At 51.3% G+C, this 20,886-nt stretch overlaps 2 protein-coding genes across 6 annotated transcripts; both read right to left on the bottom strand.

Annotated features, from left to right (window-relative positions):
* Window positions 1-3,822: 3,822 nt before the first annotated feature.
* On the bottom strand, window positions 3,823-9,761 carry LOC128843527 (aryl-hydrocarbon-interacting protein-like 1). 3 transcript variants are annotated; one of them, XM_054040415.1, is made up of 7 exons: window positions 9,389-9,761; window positions 8,766-8,768; window positions 8,300-8,440; window positions 7,443-7,631; window positions 7,064-7,240; window positions 6,142-6,283; window positions 3,823-5,143 (listed from the first exon to the last, which is right to left on the bottom strand). In XM_054040415.1, exons 1-7 carry the CDS (start codon window positions 9,482-9,484, stop codon window positions 4,293-4,295), a joined length of 1,599 nt encoding a protein of 532 aa, XP_053896390.1. In that variant the 5' UTR covers window positions 9,485-9,761; the 3' UTR covers window positions 3,823-4,292. The 3 variants fall into 3 exon arrangements, with proteins under 3 accessions (XP_053896390.1, XP_053896391.1, XP_053896389.1); XM_054040416.1 differs by lacking the exon at window positions 8,766-8,768 and having other exon boundaries at window positions 8,300-8,413; XM_054040414.1 differs by lacking the exon at window positions 8,766-8,768 and having other exon boundaries at window positions 8,300-8,479.
* A 495-nt stretch (window positions 9,762-10,256) lies between these two features.
* TAF7L (TATA-box binding protein associated factor 7 like) lies at window positions 10,257-20,840 on the bottom strand. Of its 3 annotated transcripts, none has more exons than XM_054039159.1 (13): window positions 20,734-20,840; window positions 20,029-20,079; window positions 18,135-18,208; window positions 17,091-17,169; window positions 16,078-16,211; window positions 15,544-15,670; window positions 15,209-15,267; window positions 13,947-14,019; window positions 13,336-13,452; window positions 12,701-12,889; window positions 12,446-12,558; window positions 12,000-12,059; window positions 10,257-11,019 (listed from the first exon to the last, which is right to left on the bottom strand). In XM_054039159.1, exons 2-13 carry the CDS (start codon window positions 20,039-20,041, stop codon window positions 10,975-10,977), a joined length of 1,083 nt encoding a protein of 360 aa, XP_053895134.1. In that variant the 5' UTR covers window positions 20,042-20,079; window positions 20,734-20,840; the 3' UTR covers window positions 10,257-10,974. The 3 variants fall into 3 exon arrangements, with proteins under 3 accessions (XP_053895134.1, XP_053895133.1, XP_053895135.1); XM_054039158.1 differs by having other exon boundaries at window positions 13,947-14,024; window positions 15,208-15,267; XM_054039160.1 differs by lacking the exon at window positions 20,029-20,079 and having other exon boundaries at window positions 13,947-14,024; window positions 15,208-15,267; window positions 20,734-20,835.
* Between the last annotated feature and the right edge of the window lie 46 nt (window positions 20,841-20,886).

Consider the following 20,886-nt stretch of genomic DNA (forward strand, 5'->3'; position numbering starts at 1 on the left):
GCTGGTGCTTTGGCCTTGTTGTTATTTCTGTTGTTTCCCCTCCCGCTCTCCCTGTGAAGCTGCCATTCTGGGCTTCCCTGTCTGCATCCCCCCTGCTAAGTGCCAGAGTATGGGAAGCAACTTCCCTCATGAGTCTGTTACTGCACAATCATCCATTCCCTCCTTTCTCTGCTCCCTTCCTTGCAAGAACCTGGCACGGGGGCTCGGATGAGTGACCCACTGCTCAGATTCCTGTGGGTGGCTATGGTCCTACTCCAGACCAAATTTGCTTGGTTTACAAGTAAGGTGGTGTTTTTCCTCTCTGCCAGTGCCACAAACTCACCCTGGGATCTGGAAGCAGAGCTGGCTTCTTCTTTGCATCGTTGCCAGAACTAATGGCTCTGCAATGGGAACTTCATTAACAATTCTGTATATGAAACTAGGCCAGACCAGAATCCAGCTCCCTCTCCCAGGGCACTGCTGGCTCTGCAGGTGTGAATGTTTGTCATTAGCAGCAAGTAGTTAGGAGTCTAGATACACAAAGGGGTCATTATGTAAAGGAAGCTTTTCTTTGATTATAGCTTAACTCTGTTGACAAAATCTGCTCAATTTAAAAAAAACCGCTCAAACCCATGGCCGTGGTTGTAAAGTCCCACATTCCTATTCTTAGACAATTTTTCTTTCCCTGTCATGTGGAAAAACAAACAGTGGATCCCAAGTGCACAATGAGACAGAAAACCCTGGAAAGAGATTTCTCCTCCTCCTGCCAAACCTTCTCCGTCTCCCCGCTCCGGACACGCTTTGGGCTCTAGTGACTCTAGGCTGGTACTTGTTTTACCTAGCCTTCTACTCTCTTAGCCAGGAGACTGGCTTTTCAGTTGTCTGTGTCCTGCCCTTAGCCTAACAGGTCCAGGCATATTGTCCTGAGAATCTCAACATTCTTTACAAGCTGATTATGCCTCAACACCCCAAATGAGGGAACTAAGGCACAGATGAGCTGAAGGACTTGCCCAAGGCAGTGCTGGGTTTACAATGGCTCCAGTGGCTCCATGGAGCTGGGCCCATGCTCAGAAGGGGCCCCGTCAGCTCCGCCTACACTGCGCCCTGAGACCCCTCTGGCTCCCCCCACCCCCCACTTGCTCCTCTCAGCCAGCCTGCCTGCTGGCTCCTCGCCCCCCCCACCTCCTCTCTGACCCCTGGCCGGACCCCAGTGCACCTCTGGCTCTGGGCACTCTCTGCTTCCTACCACCTGTGGGGCTTCACCTTCTCCCCGAAGCTGAGTCGCCTGGGACTGGTGCAGAAGCCTGGCTAGTCTCAGCCAGGTGTGTGTGTATGTGGGGGAGACAGTGCAGAGGGCTTGGCTAGGTCCCTCCAGGCAAGTGTCTTGAGGGACCCTGGCCGGGGCAGGTCCTGGCCTGGCTGATCGCACCACTCCCAAGGGACTGGAGTGATTCCCGGCCCTGGGACCAGCCCGGCAGACACAGTCGCCTCCCAGCAGGGCTGGTATGGCCGGGAGGCAGGGCTTGGAGGAGTGGGTCTGTGGGGAGTATAGGGGAGTGCTGGGCTGCGAAGGGGCAGGGAGGATCTGTGTGTGTTGGGGCACTAGGGAGTGGTGGTTCTGTGGGGGGGGGGGAGCTGGGCAGTTGTGGTGGGGCTGTGGGCAGGGGTGGTGTTGAGCAGGGTGCTGTGAATTTGTGCGTGGGTCCGGGGGGCTTCTGGTCATAGGGAGTTGGGGGGTGTTGGGCGGGGGGAGGGGCTGTGTGGTGTGGCATGGGTCCTGCCCCCAAGAGGAAGGGGCATACTGGCAGCACAGGGCCGGGCAGGCCACTGTGCATCTGGCAACTGCCAGTTTCTAAATAGTGCCCTTGCATTGGGCGGAGCGGGGTCGCCCCTGCCATACCATGCCCCATTGCCTCTGGCTGGCCCCTTGCTCTGGGGACTGACTTCCCCGTGCCATGCTTCATTGCCTCCATAGGGGCCCAAAAAGGTTAATCCAGCCCTGGCTGGGAATAGAATCCAGGAGTCCTAACTCCCAGCCTATCCCTCTCCCCCTTTTAATTTATGGGGCAGAAGCCAGTGGTCTCTGCAACTAATGGTGGAACAGCATGAGCCCTCCTTGTTCTTCTACAGGGGCCTCCCCTGTTCCCTTCCCCAAGCCTCCTCCCATGGTCAGTTCAGTCACAGCATTTGGGAGCCCCCTCCCCCCATATGGAAAAGGGGGAGCTGAACTGGGCCCTGGCCTGGTGCTGAATTCCAATGCAGATTGAGCTCTGGGCAGATCAGAAGCCTATGGCCACTAGTAACTTCCCCATCCCGTCTCCCATTCTGAATCCAGCCTCTGGTGCCGGGGATTACACCAGTAAAATGGGGACAATGTCCTCCCTTCTTGCCTGCTGCTCTCCATACACCCTCCCCCAACTTTGCCCTAAAGACAAAGTGAAAACAGTAAGCTCCACCCTCTGCCTCTGCTTTCAGACAGTGAGCTCTGGGGGCAGACGGCCTTGTTCCTGGGAGCTCAGGTAGGGCTGTCTGTGTTTAATAAATAACCTCCTCCTGGGGCTGGTTGGGAGGCTGGGACAAACGGGAAGATCCATGCAAGGAAAGCAAAGCTTTTCAGGGGCCAGGAGTGTCCTTGGTCTCCGGGGCAGCCTGGGAGCCTGCTGGCTTGGAGACGCCAATCATAGCCAGGAAAGAATCCTGCCAGAGCCTTGCCAGGGATAGGGTTACCATATTTCAGCAAGAAAAAAAGAGGACGGGAGGAGCCCCGCCCCTGCCCCTCCCACTTCCCGCCCCCCCAGAACCCCCAACCCTCCCTCCGTTCTTTGTCCCCTGACTGCCCCCTCCTGGGACCCCTGCCCCTAACTGCCCCCCAGGACTCCACTCCCTATCTAAGCCTCCCTGCCTCTTGTCCCCTGACTGCCCCAACCCTTATCCACACCCCCACCCCCAGACAGACCCCTGGGACTCCCACGCCCCATCCAACCACTCCCCACCCCCTGACAGCCCCCCCCCGAACTCCCAACCCATCTAAACCCCTCTGCTCCCTGTCCCCTGACTGCTCCGATCCATCTCCCCACCCCTGCCACCTGACAGCCCCCCCCAGAACTCCCAAACACTCCCCCCCTGCTCCTTGTCCCCTGACTGCCCCCTCCTGGGACCCCTGCTCCTAACTGCCCTCCAGAACCCCACCCCCTACCTAAGACTCCCTGTTCCTTGTCCCCTAACTGCCCCCTCCTAAGACCCCCCCCAACTGCCCCCCAGGACCCTACCCCCTACCTGTACGCTGACTGCCCAAAACTTTCTCCACTCCCCCCAAAAAGCCCCCCCCGTTTCTTGACTGCCACCTCCAGAACCTTCCTGACCTCCTTACCCTGCTGCTCAGAACAGAGTGTTGGGCTCTGTGCAGCCGAGCCGGACACGTGGCTGAGCTCCCCAGCACAACAAAACCCGGTCCCTGGCCCTGCACAACAAAACCCGGTCTGGCCCTACACAGTGCTGCCGGACTGGGCTGCAAGGGAGCTGCCGGCTCAGAATGCAGGGCGGATCCGGCTCCTCTACAGCTGCTCCTGAGTCCAGCCCGGGACTTCCCTGCAGCCCTCCCAGCCGCTCGCTCTGCTCTGCGGGGGGGAAATCCCGGACATTGTGAGTGCTTTACAAATTCCCCCCGGACGCTATTTTTAGCACAAAAAGGAGGACATGTCCGGGTAAATCCGGACGAATGGTAACCCTAGCCAGGGATGCACTTTATTTCTCAGTGAGCAAGCTCGGCAGTAGGAAGCAGTACAGGGGTTAGCACTGCTGACCCAGCACAGGGTGAGCGCGGGCTCTAGCACCGAGCACAGGGCGGGCTGGGAGAGCAGGCGCATGAGGCGTCAGTCCGATTCACGAAGATGAAGTTGGCCGCCTTGGCTGAGTGAGGTTATGTGGTCAGATCCCGCTTTCATTGGTGGCTCAGCAGTGACAGGGTTTGGGAGGAAGCCTGCACCATACAGATGGCAAAGAGCTCCAGCCAATACCCAGTTACCTTTCACTGAGCCACAGTTCTTTGTTCAGGCCAGAGTCTAACTACTCACAGAGCAGCCCAGCTGGACCTGGTAGTCCCCCACTATCTCAGCCTGGCTCTGGGGCCCCTGTATTGAATTTCCCTCCCTGGGCTCTCTGCTGTCCTGCACTACACTGGTAATGGCTGGGACCCTTTGCCCATCTCTCTTTGCCTCACTAGGCAGCCCTAGTGAGCGGCAGCATTGTCCCTCAGTGCTGACCTCCCTCCAGTGTGTTAGCAAGGAAGCATCTTGTATTTCTCAACATTCATCTCAAAGTGTCCTGCTGTGCTCTGCCCCAGGCCCAACTCCTTCCCCCAAGCTCTGCTCTGCTGCTTTAGTGCTGGAGCAACCTTCTGCTCCCCCTCCCCGTTCTTTATCTGCCTCTGAGCTCCTTTCTCTGGCTCCTGCCCCATGACTCTCCCTGGCATTCTCTTCTCCAAGTCCTCTTTCTAGTGGTCCCTTCTGGCCATGAACGCTATGACTTTCTGCCGCACAATCGCCTTGGCTTGCTCGTTCCCTCTCTGCTCTAGAAAATCCTTCTCCACGGCCTGTCTCTGAGTTTCCTTGTCCTCCCCCTGCTCCATCGACCCCAGAATTCCCTTGGTCTGTTCCTTCCCCTGGCTCTTCCCTCTCTGCTCTGGCACTCTCTTCCCCAGGTCCTGTCTCTGCCCCAGACTCCCCCAGGCCTTGTTCCTTCTTTGCGTGTGTGTTCTCTTCTCCAAGTCCTGCCTCTCTCGTACCCCACTCTGCTCTAGCAATTCCTTGGTCTTGTTCTTCCTCCTTGGCTGTGGAGCTCTCTGTTCCCAGTCCTGTCTCCTCCCTACCTTCCCCAAAATTTCCTCCCTCCTGCCTGCCAGCTCCAGCATTCCCATCTTCTCCCAACTGCCCCTTCCCTTCTGTTGCCCCTTTGAGCTGAGGCTGCTGGAAGAGGCCCTGGTATCTCTGCCGATCTTCCACATGTTTTTCTCTCATCCTCTCCCCCAACAGCCTCAGCTCTTTCTTCACAGCTGCTCCCAGTGACGGGTCCAGTTGAGCCGCCCTCAGGAAGTCTTCTCGTGCCTCCTTCTCGTTCCAGACGGCGGCATGGGCCTTTGCGCGCTTGAAGTAAGCCTTCACGTTCTCTGTCAAGTGCAGAGAAGCATGGGGTTATTTCCTTTCCTCTCTCGCCCTGCTTGGCCATCACACGCTCCTGTCCTGCCTGCAGAAGAGGGCCTCTGAGCTCCTTTCCCTGGAGCCTCCTGCTGCAGGTGCTGAGTATCCCAAAGGGGCTGCACCAGAACAAAGATCTAGGCTCCACTCACTCCTATGGCAATCGCAGCAGGGCGTTGTAGCACTACACTGCTCTACAGCTTGTCTCCCATTTAATTCACTGCCATGCAGCAGGATTCCAATGTAGGAACTGCCAAGCACCCATCTAGTCCTGTATCAGTGTCTGGCCAGTACAGCTGTTTCCCAGGAAGGTGCAAGCAAGCTCAGAGAGGACAAGTAAAGCATAGCTTGCCCACCTGGGACGTTTCTTAGTAGCCCCTGTCAACCACCAGTTTGCTCATGGCCTGAAGCGTGAAGGTTTCTTATCCTAACTGGAGATGTTCTCATCATCCAAGTCTGGCTTCTGTAATCTTACTAAGCTCTGGGCCTGCGGATCTAGTGGCAGTGAGTGCCACAGGCTGTTACACCTGGTGTGACAATATTCCCTTTCCAGGACAGAGTTCTCACAAGGGGAAAGCAGCAGATGAGAGATAGGAAAACACCCAGTGACCAACCCAACCTCTCAGACAGAGTGAAGGCTACCAGCTGTTCCTGAATCTGCCACTCTGCATTAGCATGTCAGCTTCCATTACTGACTCAGCCTTCTATGGATCTAGTTCAAGCTGTGCTCCAGCTGGGTTTAAATTCCATGGAAGGCAATACTCCTCCAGCCAGGAGGCCCGCCCCTGAAATGCCTTCTCTACACGATTTTAAGTGCTGGAGGAAGGGAGCAGCTGAAAAACTCCCAGGGGATCGGTAGTGGAGAGGAAGCCCCTGCGTGACAGGAGCGCTGGATGCAGAGTCCCATGAGAACAAGAGCCCCTCTCTGGGAGCCGAGTGGAAGGTTGGGACAGGCTGGCGAGGCGATTACCATTGTTCTTCTGGAGGAGGTCGGTGGTGTGCTCTAAGACCTCATAGTATTCCCCCAGCTCCAGCTGGCACTGGCAGTAATTCAGCACAAGGGGCGTGATGAGTTTCTCCAGGCTCAGCCAGTCTTCAGCCCAGGGCTTCTCCTGTTCACAAAACCAGCAATGTGCAGCGTGAAGACACCAGACCCCTCTGGCTGGGCAGAGAACTCGCAAAGGGACAGAGTGCCAGTAACCAGGAACAATACATAGTGCATCCCGCGGGGGCTTTGCAGGCAAACTGGGGTAAATGGAGGACAGTAGCTACCGTTGAAGTAAAACAGCCAGCATGGAGTGTGCTTGCTGGGAGCATCCCAGTGCATGCACGACCTTCAGCCATCTGGCTGAGTATGCCGTTCCAAGAACCGCTGTCGGAGCTTTCTGGCTCCCCTCCTTGCTGGAGGCCACAGGTCAGAAGTGGCTGTTTGCAGCAAGCCCTGCCTGGCCTTTCCCAGTGACTTGTTTTGATTTAGTTTGCAGGACTTTGTACCCTGAAAACGTCACCGCAAAGGCCTAGGAGTGCAGGTTCTCCCAGCCGCAGGGAGCCACGGTGTGAGCAAAGCGACCGGCAGACTGGGCTGTTATTGTCTTAGGAATCGTATTGGCTGCTGAGGACCTCCCGAAGCTCTATAGCTGGTGGGGGGGGGGGGCAGTGCAGCCAGCTCACTGCTGCATGCTGCAGGCAGGACCTGTGCAGATGGTAGGGGCTCCGCAGAGGAGGGAAGTGGTGCTAGGCAGGACGTACCAATGCTGTGGAGCTGGGCACAAGAAGCCAGAGCAGGAGGTGGCTGTCCCTGCTCCAGCTGAGCGCTGACCCATCACCCTGGGCGGCAGTGCTACGCCAGCCCACCCCTCCCCATTTGCAGTGTCCAGCGGGGTGGCTCTCACCTTGACCTGGACGTTCCGCAGGCAGATGACTGCTTCCTGATACTTCGCCGCTGCTTCCTGGTACCTCTTGAGCAGAACCAGCCGGTTGCCCTCGCTGTGCAATACGGGCACTGCCGACAGTTTCTCCTCTTTGTTCATGGCCCATGTGTCCCGTTTATAGGATGAGGGGTCGTCCACCTGGTGTGTGTGTGTGTGGGGGGAAACAGACCTTCACACTGCTGGCCTCATATGCTCCTCACACCACGCCCAGGAGAGCTGGGCTCCCCCTGCCCCAGAAGAGCTACTAGCCCAGGCTGTGCCACGCTGAGCATCGTGTGGTCTGTCCCGACTTTGCTCTCCCTCACCCCACTTGCCTTTCCTCCCCTGGCCCAGGCCTTACTTTGAAAAGCTCCATGATGAAGATGAGAGGCTGGGGGGCCCTCTGCAGCTCATCTAGGTCCACATAACCCGTGCTGTGGTAGTCGAACATGTTCCCCATCCCACAGCGGTGCTTCTGCCCCTCCAATGGGTCCTTGCCCTCTGCAATCCTCCTCATGCCCTTGGAGACCAGCGCATACATGCCTGTGTGCTGAAACATTGGGGGCAGGAGGAGATGGGGGAAGGCACTTTGGCTCAAGCACATGTACAAAACATTCCCCCTAGCCCGGGGGCCAGTGAGAGCAGGTGGGGTGAGATGGTGATGGGAGGCACCTGCTCTCAGCAGGGGGAAAGTGGAGTTAAACCCCCCTGCTTAAGGGCTGGGGCCTGGAATCTGGGTCAGGTATTCAGACAGCAGGCCAGGAATACTGTAAAAGCAGCCGCCTGCCACAGCAGAAATAAATGGCTCCTCTCCCTCGAGGGCTGAACTGCAGCCTGAGTTGGGGCTTTTCAGTCTGTCCTAGAGTTAGAACCTGCACCCACCAAATCTCAGGAATAAAAGGACTTGGTGAGGGAAGACATGCTGCTGGACCAAGCAGCCCAGTGCTCCAGCTCCCAGTTACATGCAGCAGGGTGCACGGAACCATGCATAAGACAGGTACAGATGTGTATGGCAGTGCGATCCTGTCCAGAATGTATCTGTGGGCTGTGCACACGTGTAAGTGTTGATACCTGTGTGTTTTGGTGTCAACGCATTGATCATGCAGAGAGAGAGAGAGAGAGAGTGTGTGTGTGTGTGTGTGTGTGTGTGTGTTCGTGTGTGTGTGTGTGTGTGTGTGTGTGTTCGTGTTCGTTCCAGCCACGGGGGTTGTCACTCACAATAGCATCACACCAGAACTCTGCCACTTCTCCGATCCTCATGGAGGTTACCAAGGTCTCCCACACCTCGATTTTGAACAGTTTCCCCACGATGATCTCCATGGGGATGCCAGCCTGTCGGCTGTCATCTATCACCGTGCGCTCAAAGTCGTCTTTTAGCGTCTGAAAGTGGAATGTGAGCTGCACCAAAGAGAAACCAGTGCAGAGCGGGTCAGCTGCAGGCATGACAGTCTGGGATCAGGTCACTGGAGTAGTAAGTAGCCTTCTCTCCCTCCCCTCTCCACCCTGAAACTTGGCTCAATCCCACCCTTGGGTCACTGAGAAGGGGTGACCATGACCCCAGCTTAGTGTTAGTTCACTCAGCTGTTCTCATGGGGTGAAGGGACAGGCTTTGAGGCACTCCACCATCTGCTGCTCTCTGCCAATACCTCTTTTTAACCCAACTCAGGGCTCCAGTAGAGTGAACTTCCTCACAGCAGTGCCTTGCAAATATAGCATGCACACTTCATAGCAGGGGTTACTGCAAGCTAACCACAAAGAAAAACATTAGGTCCCACTGCTAGAGGCTTAGAATGTGTCTATATCTACACAAACAAGGGGCACCCTGTCACTCCCATTATCTGCTCCCTACATGCAGCCCTTAGCTTTGTTCCTTCTGTATGCTGTGCTAATGTGGCTCCAGGAGCCTGAGCTGGATTACAGCATACAAAGCTGTCAACTGGATTCCAGTGGCAGAACCTATTAGTGCAGTTGATGAAGGAGGCAAACAGAGCACAGCTGGAATCTTCAATGCCTGCAGTTAGAAAAACCTGCCGCCTGGTAAACTCAGCTAATTTGATCTGGACTCAATGAGAGAAGAAATCAGCTGTTTTTATTTTTAGAGTCACTTCTGACTACAAGTGCTTTTAAAGGAGACACATGTGCAGAGGATTTCAGTAATAAGGGCTCTGGGTCACCATCTACAGCCCGAGAGCCTGGGAGACAGCTGCTGGGGAACCCAATACAGGCTGTCATTCAAGGGTATGAGATAACATCTGACCTGCTCTATCCCTCCTTAGCCAGTTTGAGATGCTTGCTGAGAGTAGTTACCTTGCTCCCATCTTTGAATTGCGGCAGCTCCCCTCGGCCTCCATGTAAAATCTTTTTCTTGACTCCTTCCACATTAAGCAGGTACATTTCATCCATGTTGAAGCTGTTGGCAGATCTCCCTCCTCACCTCTTTGGTTGCTGGTCACACCCACTGTTGTTCTCACTCTTTCCTGGAGCTGAGTGTTTCTTCGATTCCGGTCTGTTGGGATGAGTTTTCTTCCTCCTGTGGCTCATCTAACAATCTTTAGCTACTGCATATCTGGCTTAAGGCTGCCCACCCTGAATGAGGCTGTGACTGCACTGCATCCTAAAGCCTTTTCTCCCTGGACTTCCCCTAGGTGGAGTTTGCCCGTTCAGGAGCAGAGAGAACTGTGCTGTACAGTAACCACGTTAAGGAGCCAGAGTGGCCCTGTTATCTGTTATATTTTCTTACCCCTCTGTCTTCGCCTCACTCTTCCCTCCTCTGTGGTAAGGAAGAACCTCCCACCCAACACCCCGTGATGCATTCTGACAACTGCTGACTGGACTGCCTTTCCAATCCCCTGCCAGGTTAATCTAGGATTGGCCTCCCTAATCTATCTGGGATTAGAGAAAGCTCCCTACTCACAAGGGCTCTGCCCCGTGGGGGGGAGGGGGAGAGAACGCCCCCACACTGACAGCACAATAGCAGTTTCCCAGTTTTCCCTTGGGAGGGTCCCATTTGTATCTAGCTCGCTCGCTGAGTGAGAAAGCAAAGCTGCTGCAGCACCCCACCACTTTTACATCTACAAGCACCAGGGAGCTCTGCTGCCATCAGTCTCCAGCTGGCAAAGGGACAGTGCCAGTCACAGCACCGCTCTGAGGAAATGAGCATTACAGGACAGCGGGGTTGAAAACACACACACTTTATTCATTCCAGTTTTGTTCAAGCAGATGTTCCCCAAGCATGGGCACAAACTCCCAACACCGCAGACCCGTCAGAAAGTCTGTTAAGGAAGCACATGCCCCACTCAGGGAATGCTGCTTTGCAGGATCAGATGATAGCAACAACCAGGTGATGCACTGACCTAGCTCTGCTCCTCCAGGCCTGCGCAGTGCACGGGGGGTTAATTCCTGCCCTTTGCTCAGCACAGCTTTCTGGCACCATGAGCTAAGGTGACCCAGAGCGACAGTGCTGTGGATTAGCCTGTCGGGAAGCAAAGTGCCTTTGAAGGAGTGTTCCAAGGTATGAATGATTTCCACTGAGAGAAAGATGGGTCAAACTAGTCAAGGAACGATCTCCCCCAGCAGTGCAGCTAACCCACTAGCCATGTGTTTCTGCTGCTCTCAGAGAACCAACTGCAGGTTAGTGCCTTTCTTTCTTCAAAGGTTAATGGTTTGGGCTGCACTGTCCAGCACAAGAAACATCAGCCAGCAGCTCTAGAAACAGTGTCCAGGAGAATTCAGAGTGCCAACATTAACAGGAGTAGGCTTATCGGTAGTGAGGTCATGCCAGTAACATCAGGTCTTCAGCACAGAGGATGGCTCCAGAACCCATGGGTGAAGCGTCCATCTCAGCACTATGCCTGCTTGGAGGGTATAGCTCCCACCCTGATCAAAAGCCCTCCTCACTTCTCCATAAGGGATTCCAGTTGTTCTTGCAGAGAGGTGAGCTATGGGGAGAAGGTTGGAAGGGGAAGGAGTAAAGCATTAGAGATATTTTATGTTTAAAACTTCTTAGATCTCTCTCTCATACCAAAGGGGTAATAATACTCTTCTTTCTTTTCAAAGGGATCCCCAAAACTTTTTACAAACTATAGGTCTCTATGAAGACACCTACATGTAACTGCCTGAACAGAAATACCCATGCCTAAATGAGGTGCAGAATGAGCATGAGTCTTATTCTGCCCCTAAATGGCATGTTAAATAACCAGTTACATGCACAAACATCTGATTTGCTTACACAACTGGAGTAGCTGTGTGCACATATTCTGAGCATGTTTTTAAAAATCAGGCTCAGATGTAAAAACTGGTTTGTTTGCAACTGAAATGCAGCCACTTCTTGGGTGGAATGCTGCAGCTGTCTACAGCAAACAACATTACGCAAGCCAGTAAGTGTGGGGAGAAAAACTATAGTATTCAACTGAAACTGCAGGGAGAGATGTAAAGCAGCAGAATATAGTTACCCAGCTTGGTAATTTGCCAAGTGACCAGAGCTACCCCTACTCTTCAGAAAGTGCTACTGTATCTTTAATGGACACACGTCGTCAGGGTCTTCATTTTACATCTCACTCTAAATATGGCAACCTCAGCATCAGAGCACCCTCTGGAACAACGTGACTTGGCTAACTAGTGTTCCGGAGAGAAGACTACACCTACTGTATCACCATTTCCAGCAGCTCCACTGGTTGTAGGCATTCTACCACGGGGGTACTGGTCAGGTACAGCTCTGCTTAGCTTGTGGCAGCTGTTGATCACAGCCTGAGGTGGTGTGGTGCAGGGCTCAGAGGCCTTTATACATTAAACTACTGAACAAGCGTGCAACGTGTTGCTTCCTAATGCTGAGAATCACTCAGCATCACCCCACAACACTGCACACTCGTTGCTTTCTTCTACAGGAACATAGAGGAGACAGTAACAGAGGCTTCCTCACCTGCTGCTTCTCTCGGTCTTCCTGCTGTTTGAATTCATCCAGCACAGCCTGGAGACGGGTCTGGAAGAAAGACACAAGCAAGAACATAACTGCTGTCTCAATAGTGGCCATTTATGTAAAGAGAACAAATCTGCAGTTGCAATTTGACAGGCAGCAAAGTAAAGGGAACATAGCATGGATTGCAGGACCCTTATCTTCTTCAGCACAGTTCCATGGTTTGCTCTGCATCAGTCTCAGGTCATCCATGGATGACTGGCTGGAATGTATTCCTATAGCTACTTTCATCTTAAATTCCACATGGCAAGGCCATCAGCTACTCCGGGACAATAGGTTTGGATGCCTTCTGGTTCCAAACCTTCACTGCATCAGCTGAGCTGAACAGGACCCCGTAAAGAATGCATGGTTTGGGCTAGAAGGAAAGGTACCAGATGGTGACCAGCACTCACCTTGAGGGCTAGATTCTCTACTTTCATGATGAGATCTTCCTGGCGCTTTCTCCGTTCCTGGGTCTCCTGGAGTTTACCCTTCAGGTTGTCAATCTGCTTTTGGATCCCCATGGCTAAGGGAGACAGCAGAAATGATCCACACCATAGTCTGAATTATAGCACTAGCAGAGCAACATGCCAATCCCCCCGGCACCAAGCCTTCCAGGGTACTGCCCATCCTCGGCACCCAACCTACCACTGCCTAAGACTGCTCACCTATCTGGTTTGTTCCCTCGTTCTCCTGCTGCTGCCCATCAGATTCATTCAGTTTGTCCTGCAGTTGCCTCTCCAAGTCTTCTTCTGTGTCCATGATGTTCAAATCTTCATCATCATGATGATCTCTCTCATCTTCATCTTCACTGCTGCTGCTGATGTCATTAAATATCTCCCGCAGTTCATCATGTTCTAGTGGTGTGAAACAAGGAGAAAAACAATGAGCTGATGAACTCCCATCAGATTCCGGTGTCTCCTCAACTCTCCCTGAAAGGCACTGCACATCCCATTGGCTGTCAGGCATAGTTTTCTGTATCCAGTGTCTATCTAAACACACCTATTGTCCTTAACCTTCCTTATGGGATCCAATAGACTACAAGAAGACTAATTCAAGACCCAGAAAATACTGATTTTCTCTCTTCTGCCATGTTCACTAGAATGGCAAATGCATATCTGCTTGACCAAACTATTATTGTCCTGTTCTCTCATACCAATGAACACAATCTCAGCATCCAATTCTGCTCATAGGATTAAATACATCTCCCATGTTTAACTACTCCATAGAGACCAAAACCAGGTGACCCTGCCTTCTGGCAGCGAAATGATGTTACTAAAAGCATAAGCCTTCATCAGTGTACCCGATGAGCCATGGCCCTGCTTGTGGCCAGACATTCCAGGAGAGGAGATGTCCAAGCCGGTGAGTGAACCATGGTTGTCTGCTTCCTTTGTTTCATCTTCAGCAATGACCTCCCAGCCTGAGAGCAGATACAGAAGAGTCAAGGAAAAACCAGAAGAATGACAGACGGTGGTACCAGCAAGAGCCCACTGACAGCAAGGTGCTAGAAGAGGTTCTCCAGCTAACAGTACCCCAGGGATGACTCCAGTCTCTCTTGCTGTCCCTCTCTAATTCTGCACTGTGTTGGCAGGGTCACGCAAATGTGGCCAATCTGGCCCTGCAGGCCTATTTCTGTGAAGGCCTGTCTTCTGGAGATGATGCAACCAGTTACCCCAGCGTCAGGAGTAGCAGATACACAAGGAGGGCTGTGACGAATGCCAGAGAGAGGTCATTGAGGAGAAGCAGCAGGTTTTGAACAGGGTAAAGCTCAAGCTATAACTTCAGTGTCTGTCACATGCCCATGTCCTGCCTGCTGTTACCCATGTGTATTGTGAGATCAACTTAACTTCTCTCTCCTCTGAGCCTTCCTCAGCCACTCTCCTGCTCTGCGGAGTTAATCAGAAGAAAGGATACGGACACTGACAGCTTCAGCATCTGTACTCAGCAGACGCTTCACCTCCTTTTCCACGTCTGGAGACTCAATGTACTGGGCCAGAGAGGGGAAAGAGAGAAGAGACGGTGTTAAACACCCTTGGACAGACAGTTCTCCAATTCAGAAGTATCTTGGCTGTTGGCTGCCTCCCACACCTCAACCCATCCCAGCCCCTTATTTTAAGGCTCTTTTATTTTACTCTATTCTTTTAGACTTTGAGCTCACCCATATCCCACCAGAAGACTCTCCCTTGCCACTACCTGCCTTTCAAGACAGTGTTCCATCTTCCTCCTCTTTGCCTCAAAGCTCCTGAATGAGCTGAATCTTCTCACTATCCTGACTTCCGCTCCATTCTCACACTCCCAACACCACCTCTGAATAAAAGCTGGCCTGACTGTATGGCACATGAGAACTCCCCAAGGCTGAATTCATTTATGAATCCTCAGTGAAAGGCCTCCCAGGTTTGAAAGTCACCTGCTGAATCACAACAAGGTTTCACTTTTTATGATTATTAAATTTGTTGGGAATGCTGGCTAAGTGTTGCTACACTTCTCCTAGGGGAAAGTCTCAGTGCTTCCAGGGTCTGGTTTCCCTAATGTTGCACTGAAATATTGCTCCATTGTGTGAAAGTGAAGTGCAAAGCAGAGAGGAATTAATTCTCCCAGCCTGTCCCACAATGGGCAGCCACTTAGTATAGCTTCATTTCCCCTTCAGAGTGCTTTATTACTGGGGGCTTCTGCACAAAGACAGGATTGGAAGGGTTCTTCTGCTCCCATTTCCCTTCTGAAGTCATTCTGGGTGCTACATCGTAGCTGGTTGCTGTGGAAATGATTGGGCCCTACACAGAGGACTGGGATTTCAGGTGGGGAAAGAGGAGGAGCAGATAAACTCTCTTATTACTAGAAATATCTGCATAGAAATTCAGAAAGAAGAGACACACTGTATGCAAAATGGACACACAGACTCGATCCACTCCTGCACAGTGGGCTTTCCCCACTCCAGGGCATCTTTCAAAATTCAGCCAAGAAAATGTTAAAATGTCCTAATTGCCTTCTCCTGTGCTCTGTCTGAGTGAGGTGTGAAGCAAAGTTAATAAAACCCATGTTATAAGAATTCATAGTGCAAAGACAGATTGTTAGGCTCCTGACCCAACTACGCACAGTACTAGTGTCTTCTTCAGTCCCACACCTTTGGACACCTCTGACACCACAGGTGCCACCATGGATGAGGAGATGCAACTCACCTTCTTCTTAGCTGTTTTCCTGAACCGCCTCTTCCTTACATTCTTCAGTGGAAGAGTAACTGGAACAAAGGAAACAGGCTGTGTGTCAGGCACCGATCTCAGGGGAAAGTCACATGCATGACAGATTCATGGCATCTGAGTACAGGAAACTCCCACTCCAGGATGTGAGAGATCCAGCAGCACTTTGGTGGGCTGAGGGCAAGGTTCTCAACTACACAGCTGAGTAAGGAGCCCTGGCAGACTACCCCTGCATTGTCTAGGGTGGAGGGGATGAGCAGTGGGAGCTATGGGTCATGCCAGGGTAAGATAGGTAAAGCACCCTGTACTCTACTCACTGCCATGGTTCCAGATGAATTTCTTCTCTCGGTCCTTGTCCTTTTTCTTGTTTGCCTTGGGGTCAGTACTCACAGTTGGCTCTTCCAGAGGGGGGTAGAGATCACCGTCCACAGTACACACGAGCATCTGAAGCCCCAGAACACAAAGGAGCTGATTATAATGTGAGAGCAGAGCTACTCAATTAAATTAAAGGCTGGTACATTTACAACATATACAAGGAAATGCTACTCCCTCCAGCATGTAGTCAGCCTCTGGGATTCACTGGCATAGCTGACAAAATCAGCTTTTGTGGATGGATCAGTTTATGACCAACCTTCTCTTCAGTTAGAAGGGAGCAGAAGTCAGGAAAGAAATTGCCAACTGCTATGCTGCGATGGGAAATTTTACACCACGGCTGCTCCACTCACATTCTGAGGATGTGGAAATTAGCAGTGGGGTACCATATGTTGCACTGCCATAATATAAAGGGTTAGACTTTTGTCTGAAGGAAGCAAGCATAGGACACCAGAGTGAATAGAATAGGCAGCCCATACCTGACAAATATCCGCTGTCTTATAGAATGTTTTCTTATCTATGGTTTTTAAGCTCTCGGTGATGCAGGGCAGGTCCACCAGCTTGGCAGCTAAGGGGACGCGATCTACACGGACAATCCCATGACGCCCATCCGCTGCAGAAAACCAAGAGACAAATTAATCCAGTAAATGCCTAACCGGTATGCTGCATTCCTGGGCCAAACACTTTAAAACTCCTGAGTGAACTGGAGGTGCACAGAACTGTGGCATTTTCCTGTGAAATCTGTGATGCGCTTAGCAGCAAGATAACTACAGACAGACTCACAGAAAATACCTTTGAAGGAGAGGACGGAACAGTGGGGTATGCTCTACAGCTATGGCTATTCTAACAGGTAGAGGCAGAGCTTTCTTGCCTTTGAGTCCTCCAGGGCAGGACTGGGAATTTGCTGATGGAGTTGAGCTAGAAAGAAAATTCTTGGGATTTCCTCCAGGGCCAATGACTTATACCTGTGTTAGTAAGATGGCTCTACCCATGTGATTAGTGCATTGCATGAATCAATAGTATTTTACCTTCAGAACTACACATATTCACATCCCAATTTCTGGCAAATAGGGAGATGCCCATTTTGTGAGGTGCAGAGAAAAGCGACAGACTGCTCGGGCCAATCACATTAAAGAGGAGCTGTTCTATGCATACCCTCTTTATTGAGGTTGTTGGCCAAGCAGGTTCTCACAAGATGTGAAGCTTGTCCAGTTGGGGTGTGTGCAGCTTTCATCTACTGCACTAAGATGAACTTCTCCTCTGGGTCTCCCAATGGGAAACCAGTTCTTGGTTTGATGCCGGGCACATTTCCACCAGAAATCAGACACCCACATTGCTCAGTGCACCCTTCTCAACATGTCTGCATGATCCCCAGAGAAGCCCAGATGTCTCTTCCCACTCTGGGCTCTGCAAATCAAGTCACACTCTTTCAAAGCCTACAGTACTCGCTCCTGAACTGAGAGATTAAAGGCAGCTGATCTTGGCTACTCACGGTGTAATTCGATAGTAAGTCTATCCTTCAGGTTGACGCTTCCAGATTGTACTGCCCTCCGCACAGTGGAGGCATATTCCTGAGAAAAAGCAGATGAATGAGACAGGACTAGACCTGTGTGCGTTAGCTGGTAGAACAGCTAAAGAGATAATCTGCTTTCAAACCCAATTTTAATCCATACTTTCATCTAAACACAGAAACTCAACTGAAAAGTGCCATTAAACACAGGAAGAAAAAAGCACTTCTCCTAGCAATGTGCATTAACCTTGTGGCTTTGCTATTCCCAACGTACTTCACAGCCAGCAACCTAATGAAATTTGGGAAAGATTCTATCGCTGGTTTAAGGTCCTTTGGAAAACAGAAGCTACCCCATGTTTTTATGAACTGCTCATGTCTATTTTATTTATAGGGCAGCTGAGTGACAGACCCTTTCAGCAGAACTCAGATGCCCACTCTTACAGCTCCTCTACAATGCCCTTGTGGATAACCAGAGGGGCTCCATCAGGGTCAAGGGGAGATGCCTCATCAGTGTGTTATTTGAAGAAGCTTCTTCCCAGATTAAGCATTTATTGAATGAGATTAACTGCACCAAGAGTGAATGATAGAACTGATCACTGGCAATGAGGACCAACTGAACTATCACTTGTAAATACTTTGCCTTGATCTGTTTCACAATACCATAGTTTCTCCAAGCAGCAGTGCACCCGGATGCATCTCACAGGCATAGACATGAACAGGAATGGGTAGAAGGCTGGTTTACAAGGTGTCATTTAAGGGAGCTACATTACAAACAGGCAGGGGTTCAGTACAAATAGCCAATCTGTCTTGATATCTCAAACAGGGTCTGTAGAATTCCTATTGCTTTCACCCATCTCTTTAAACCCTCTCTACCTTGAGTTGCTGCCCTGCACCTTCCAAACTGGGGCTGGACAGGATGGGTGCCTTGGGAACTTGGTGATTTTTGCAGAGTGATGGTAGCCTTGTGTGGGAATGTTCCTCCCACTTTGTCCTCTTTAGACTGGCCCAGATCTAAGGGTCTCTTACCGGAGGCAGCCGCAGAATAAACTGGCTTTCCAGCTCATGGGGAGCATCGTCCTTGTTCTTACTCATCTTTAGTTCTTGAAGTCAGAAAACAAGATAAAACACAACGTCACCAAGATGTTTGTTCAGTCTGTTTTGACCTCTGATAGTTGATGGCTACTCAGCATTTATAAATAAAGTGGATATTCTCCCTGTTATATTACTAGGAACCGTATGTGCCGGCTGCTGAGATACAGACACTGATGGGATAGACACTTAACTCAGAAACTCCTTAATTGACAAAGCTAAAGAATTTCTGCTGCTGGTATCCAGTGTTTACATTCTGTCACCAAGTTTCTGTAGAATCTCCCTTATATGAATCAAAAGAAAGTACAAAATATTCCTGATCACAAGGATGCATTTGGGACGTGATATAAGAGTTTATGCCTACACACACACAGCATAGAAGAGCTTACATGAGAGACAAGAGCTGAAAAGAGAGAGAGCAGTTTCTGTGACTACATGGGATTCATTTATGAAGTCTTTTAGGGTAGGATTTTCTAAAACACTCAGTGTTGACCTAACTGCTCCTATTGACATCAGTGGTACAGCTCTCAGTTACTTCAATAGGAACAGAGTTAGGCCAACACTTAGCACTTTTTAGCATCCCACCCTTAAATTCTATCAAATAAGGTTCTGCTTTCACGAGAGCAACTTTAATATAACATTACAAAGGGGGAGAGAGTGGGTGTCTCTATCAGTTATGTATCTGATGTTACAATTACATGTGAACAGAAGACTACATTAGAGGTGAAATCGTGCATTGCCTGAAGTATCCGATATACTAGTCTAATAGTTCTGCACTGCTAGGGGAGAAACTCGGTACTATTTCCTGTCCTACTGTCTTGCTCCTAGAATGGTGGTGCTTAGAGTGCTCAGCTACATACAGCACAAGCCTCCTGTAACAATATTCAACCGCAAGTGCTCCATTGACATGAAGGGCATCCTGCCCACTTCTCCTTGCTAAAAGATGCCATTATAACACTAAAACAATAACATCATCTTCAGGTCTCAATAAGAGACAATGGAGGCCTTGTAGGGAGAAAGACATGCTTTTGATTCTGCTCCATTAAGTTTATCACACGCACTAAAGATACGTTTTCATTATACTCAAAACTTCTCCAACAGGAGGATATTCCAGGTGTATAACTCTCAAGCAGAAGTCCAGGAAGAGGCACCTGAGGGAGGCAGCATTCTGTGCTTGTGAATCTAACACAGAAGCACAGGATTCCTGCACTCCGCATTAGAAACTGTGTGATTAAATATCAGGAGTCTTTGACAATGGGAATATCTCCTTGAGGAAGCACCAATGGTGGATCCATAGCTAAGGGCTTGTCTACACTTACTGGGTTTGACAGGTGGCGATCAATGCATCGGTGGTTGATTTAGCGGGTCTAGTGAAGATCCGCTAAATCGACCGCCGATTGCTCTCCCGTAAACTCCTGTACTCCACCTGAACGAGAAGTGCAAGGGGAGTCAACGGGAGAGCATCTCCAGTCGACATCGCATAGTGCGGACCCCACGGGAAGTAGATCTAAGTATGTCGACTTCAGCTACGTTATTCACATAGCTGAAGTTGCATAATTTAGATTAATCTCCCCCCGTAGTGTAGACAAGGCCTATGGCTGCATCAGGATTTTCCTTGGGGGCCTCAGAAGTCATATATACATGGAGTGTATGTTGTTTGTTCTACAGATTCGATTTCAGCCCCAACAGCTTGCTGTTCTCCTTTGGATACTTTCAAAGAGTTGGAGGGAACACAGTGAACTTATGACTTTGAAGTATCCTTTTTCCGCAGAAAGGAAGCAGAGACAGAGAGACCCAGCACCAGAGAGACATAAGCAAACAAATTCATTACTTGTAGATGTCATCTTGCCTCTTCTTGCTTCACACAAATGTTTATAAACATCTGTATCATTCAAAAGCCAAATACAAATGCCCAAAGGGAAAAAAAGAAAAGAAAATCAGTTTTTTAAAAAATAAATGAAATAAAAAGTGATGGGGTAGACTAAAAAAGGACAAAATAAACTTAAAAATCGCACTTCTGCGTGAGAAGCGATTCCCTGCTATTGACACAAATAACAACACCGGCTATTGCAAGAGCCGAAAGGGGAAATACCAGTCCCCGCACCCCTATTTCAGTAGCCCTGACAGGGCTAACGAGGCCCGGATCCCGCAAGCCTGTGGGCGGACCCCTCTGCCCACCCCCCATGTAAGGCAGCGGCCGGGCCCGGGCCGTTCACACGGCGAGCGGGGACCAGACACAGCCTGTAAAGAGGAAGCCCGGTGACTGGGGGCGGATCTGACATCTCCCGCGGCGCGTCCCCGGGCTTAGAGCGGGGCGAGCGGCTGGGTCCCAGGACATGAGCTCGGCGGTGTCCTTGTTCCAGCACCGGGGCGGCCGGGGCAACTGCCCGGCAGGCGAAGCGATGGGCACGGCAGGGGCGGGGGCGGGGGCACTGGCTGAGACAGTCCCGGGACCCGCCCGCCAGCGCGCGCAGCGGGGTCTCGCTACCCCGGGGGGCCTAGGCCGGGCCTACTCTCCCCGTTCCCCGCCACTCACCAGGCCCCAAGCGAGGGCCCCTAGCAACAGGGGCGGAAGGTAAGAGTGACGCGCTCCCCGCTAGGCGTCTCGTTCCCCGCGCTAGTTCCGGAGGAAGGGTTTGGCTGTCGTACCGGAAGCGGAAGTGAAGAGCGAGGTGCTGGGTCCGGAGGC

Source organism: Malaclemys terrapin, chromosome 9, assembly GCF_027887155.1.
Source record: "Malaclemys terrapin pileata isolate rMalTer1 chromosome 9, rMalTer1.hap1, whole genome shotgun sequence".
Lineage (NCBI taxonomy): Eukaryota > Metazoa > Chordata > Testudines > Emydidae > Malaclemys > Malaclemys terrapin.

Bases quoted from the DNA above. Each gene is read 5' to 3' on its own strand.
- LOC128843527 (XM_054040414.1), bottom strand. From the start codon at position 9,484: ATGGATGAAATGTACCTGCTTAATGTGGAAGGAGTCAAGAAAAAGATT. The intron at 8,480-9,388 runs GTAACTACTCTC...TCTTTGGTGCAG, and splicing joins AATTCAAAGATGGGAGCAAG to CTCACATTCCACTTTCAGAC. The intron at 7,241-7,442 runs GTAAGGCCTGGG...CACACACACCAG, and splicing joins TCATCATGGAGCTTTTCAAA to GTGGACGACCCCTCATCCTA.
- TAF7L (XM_054039158.1), bottom strand. The intron at 16,212-17,090 runs GTGAGTAGCCAA...GGTTTTCTGCAG, and splicing joins ACTTACTATCGAATTACACC to CGGATGGGCGTCATGGGATT. The intron at 15,671-16,077 runs GTATGGGCTGCC...CTGGGGCTTCAG, and splicing joins AGACAGCGGATATTTGTCAG to ATGCTCGTGTGTACTGTGGA.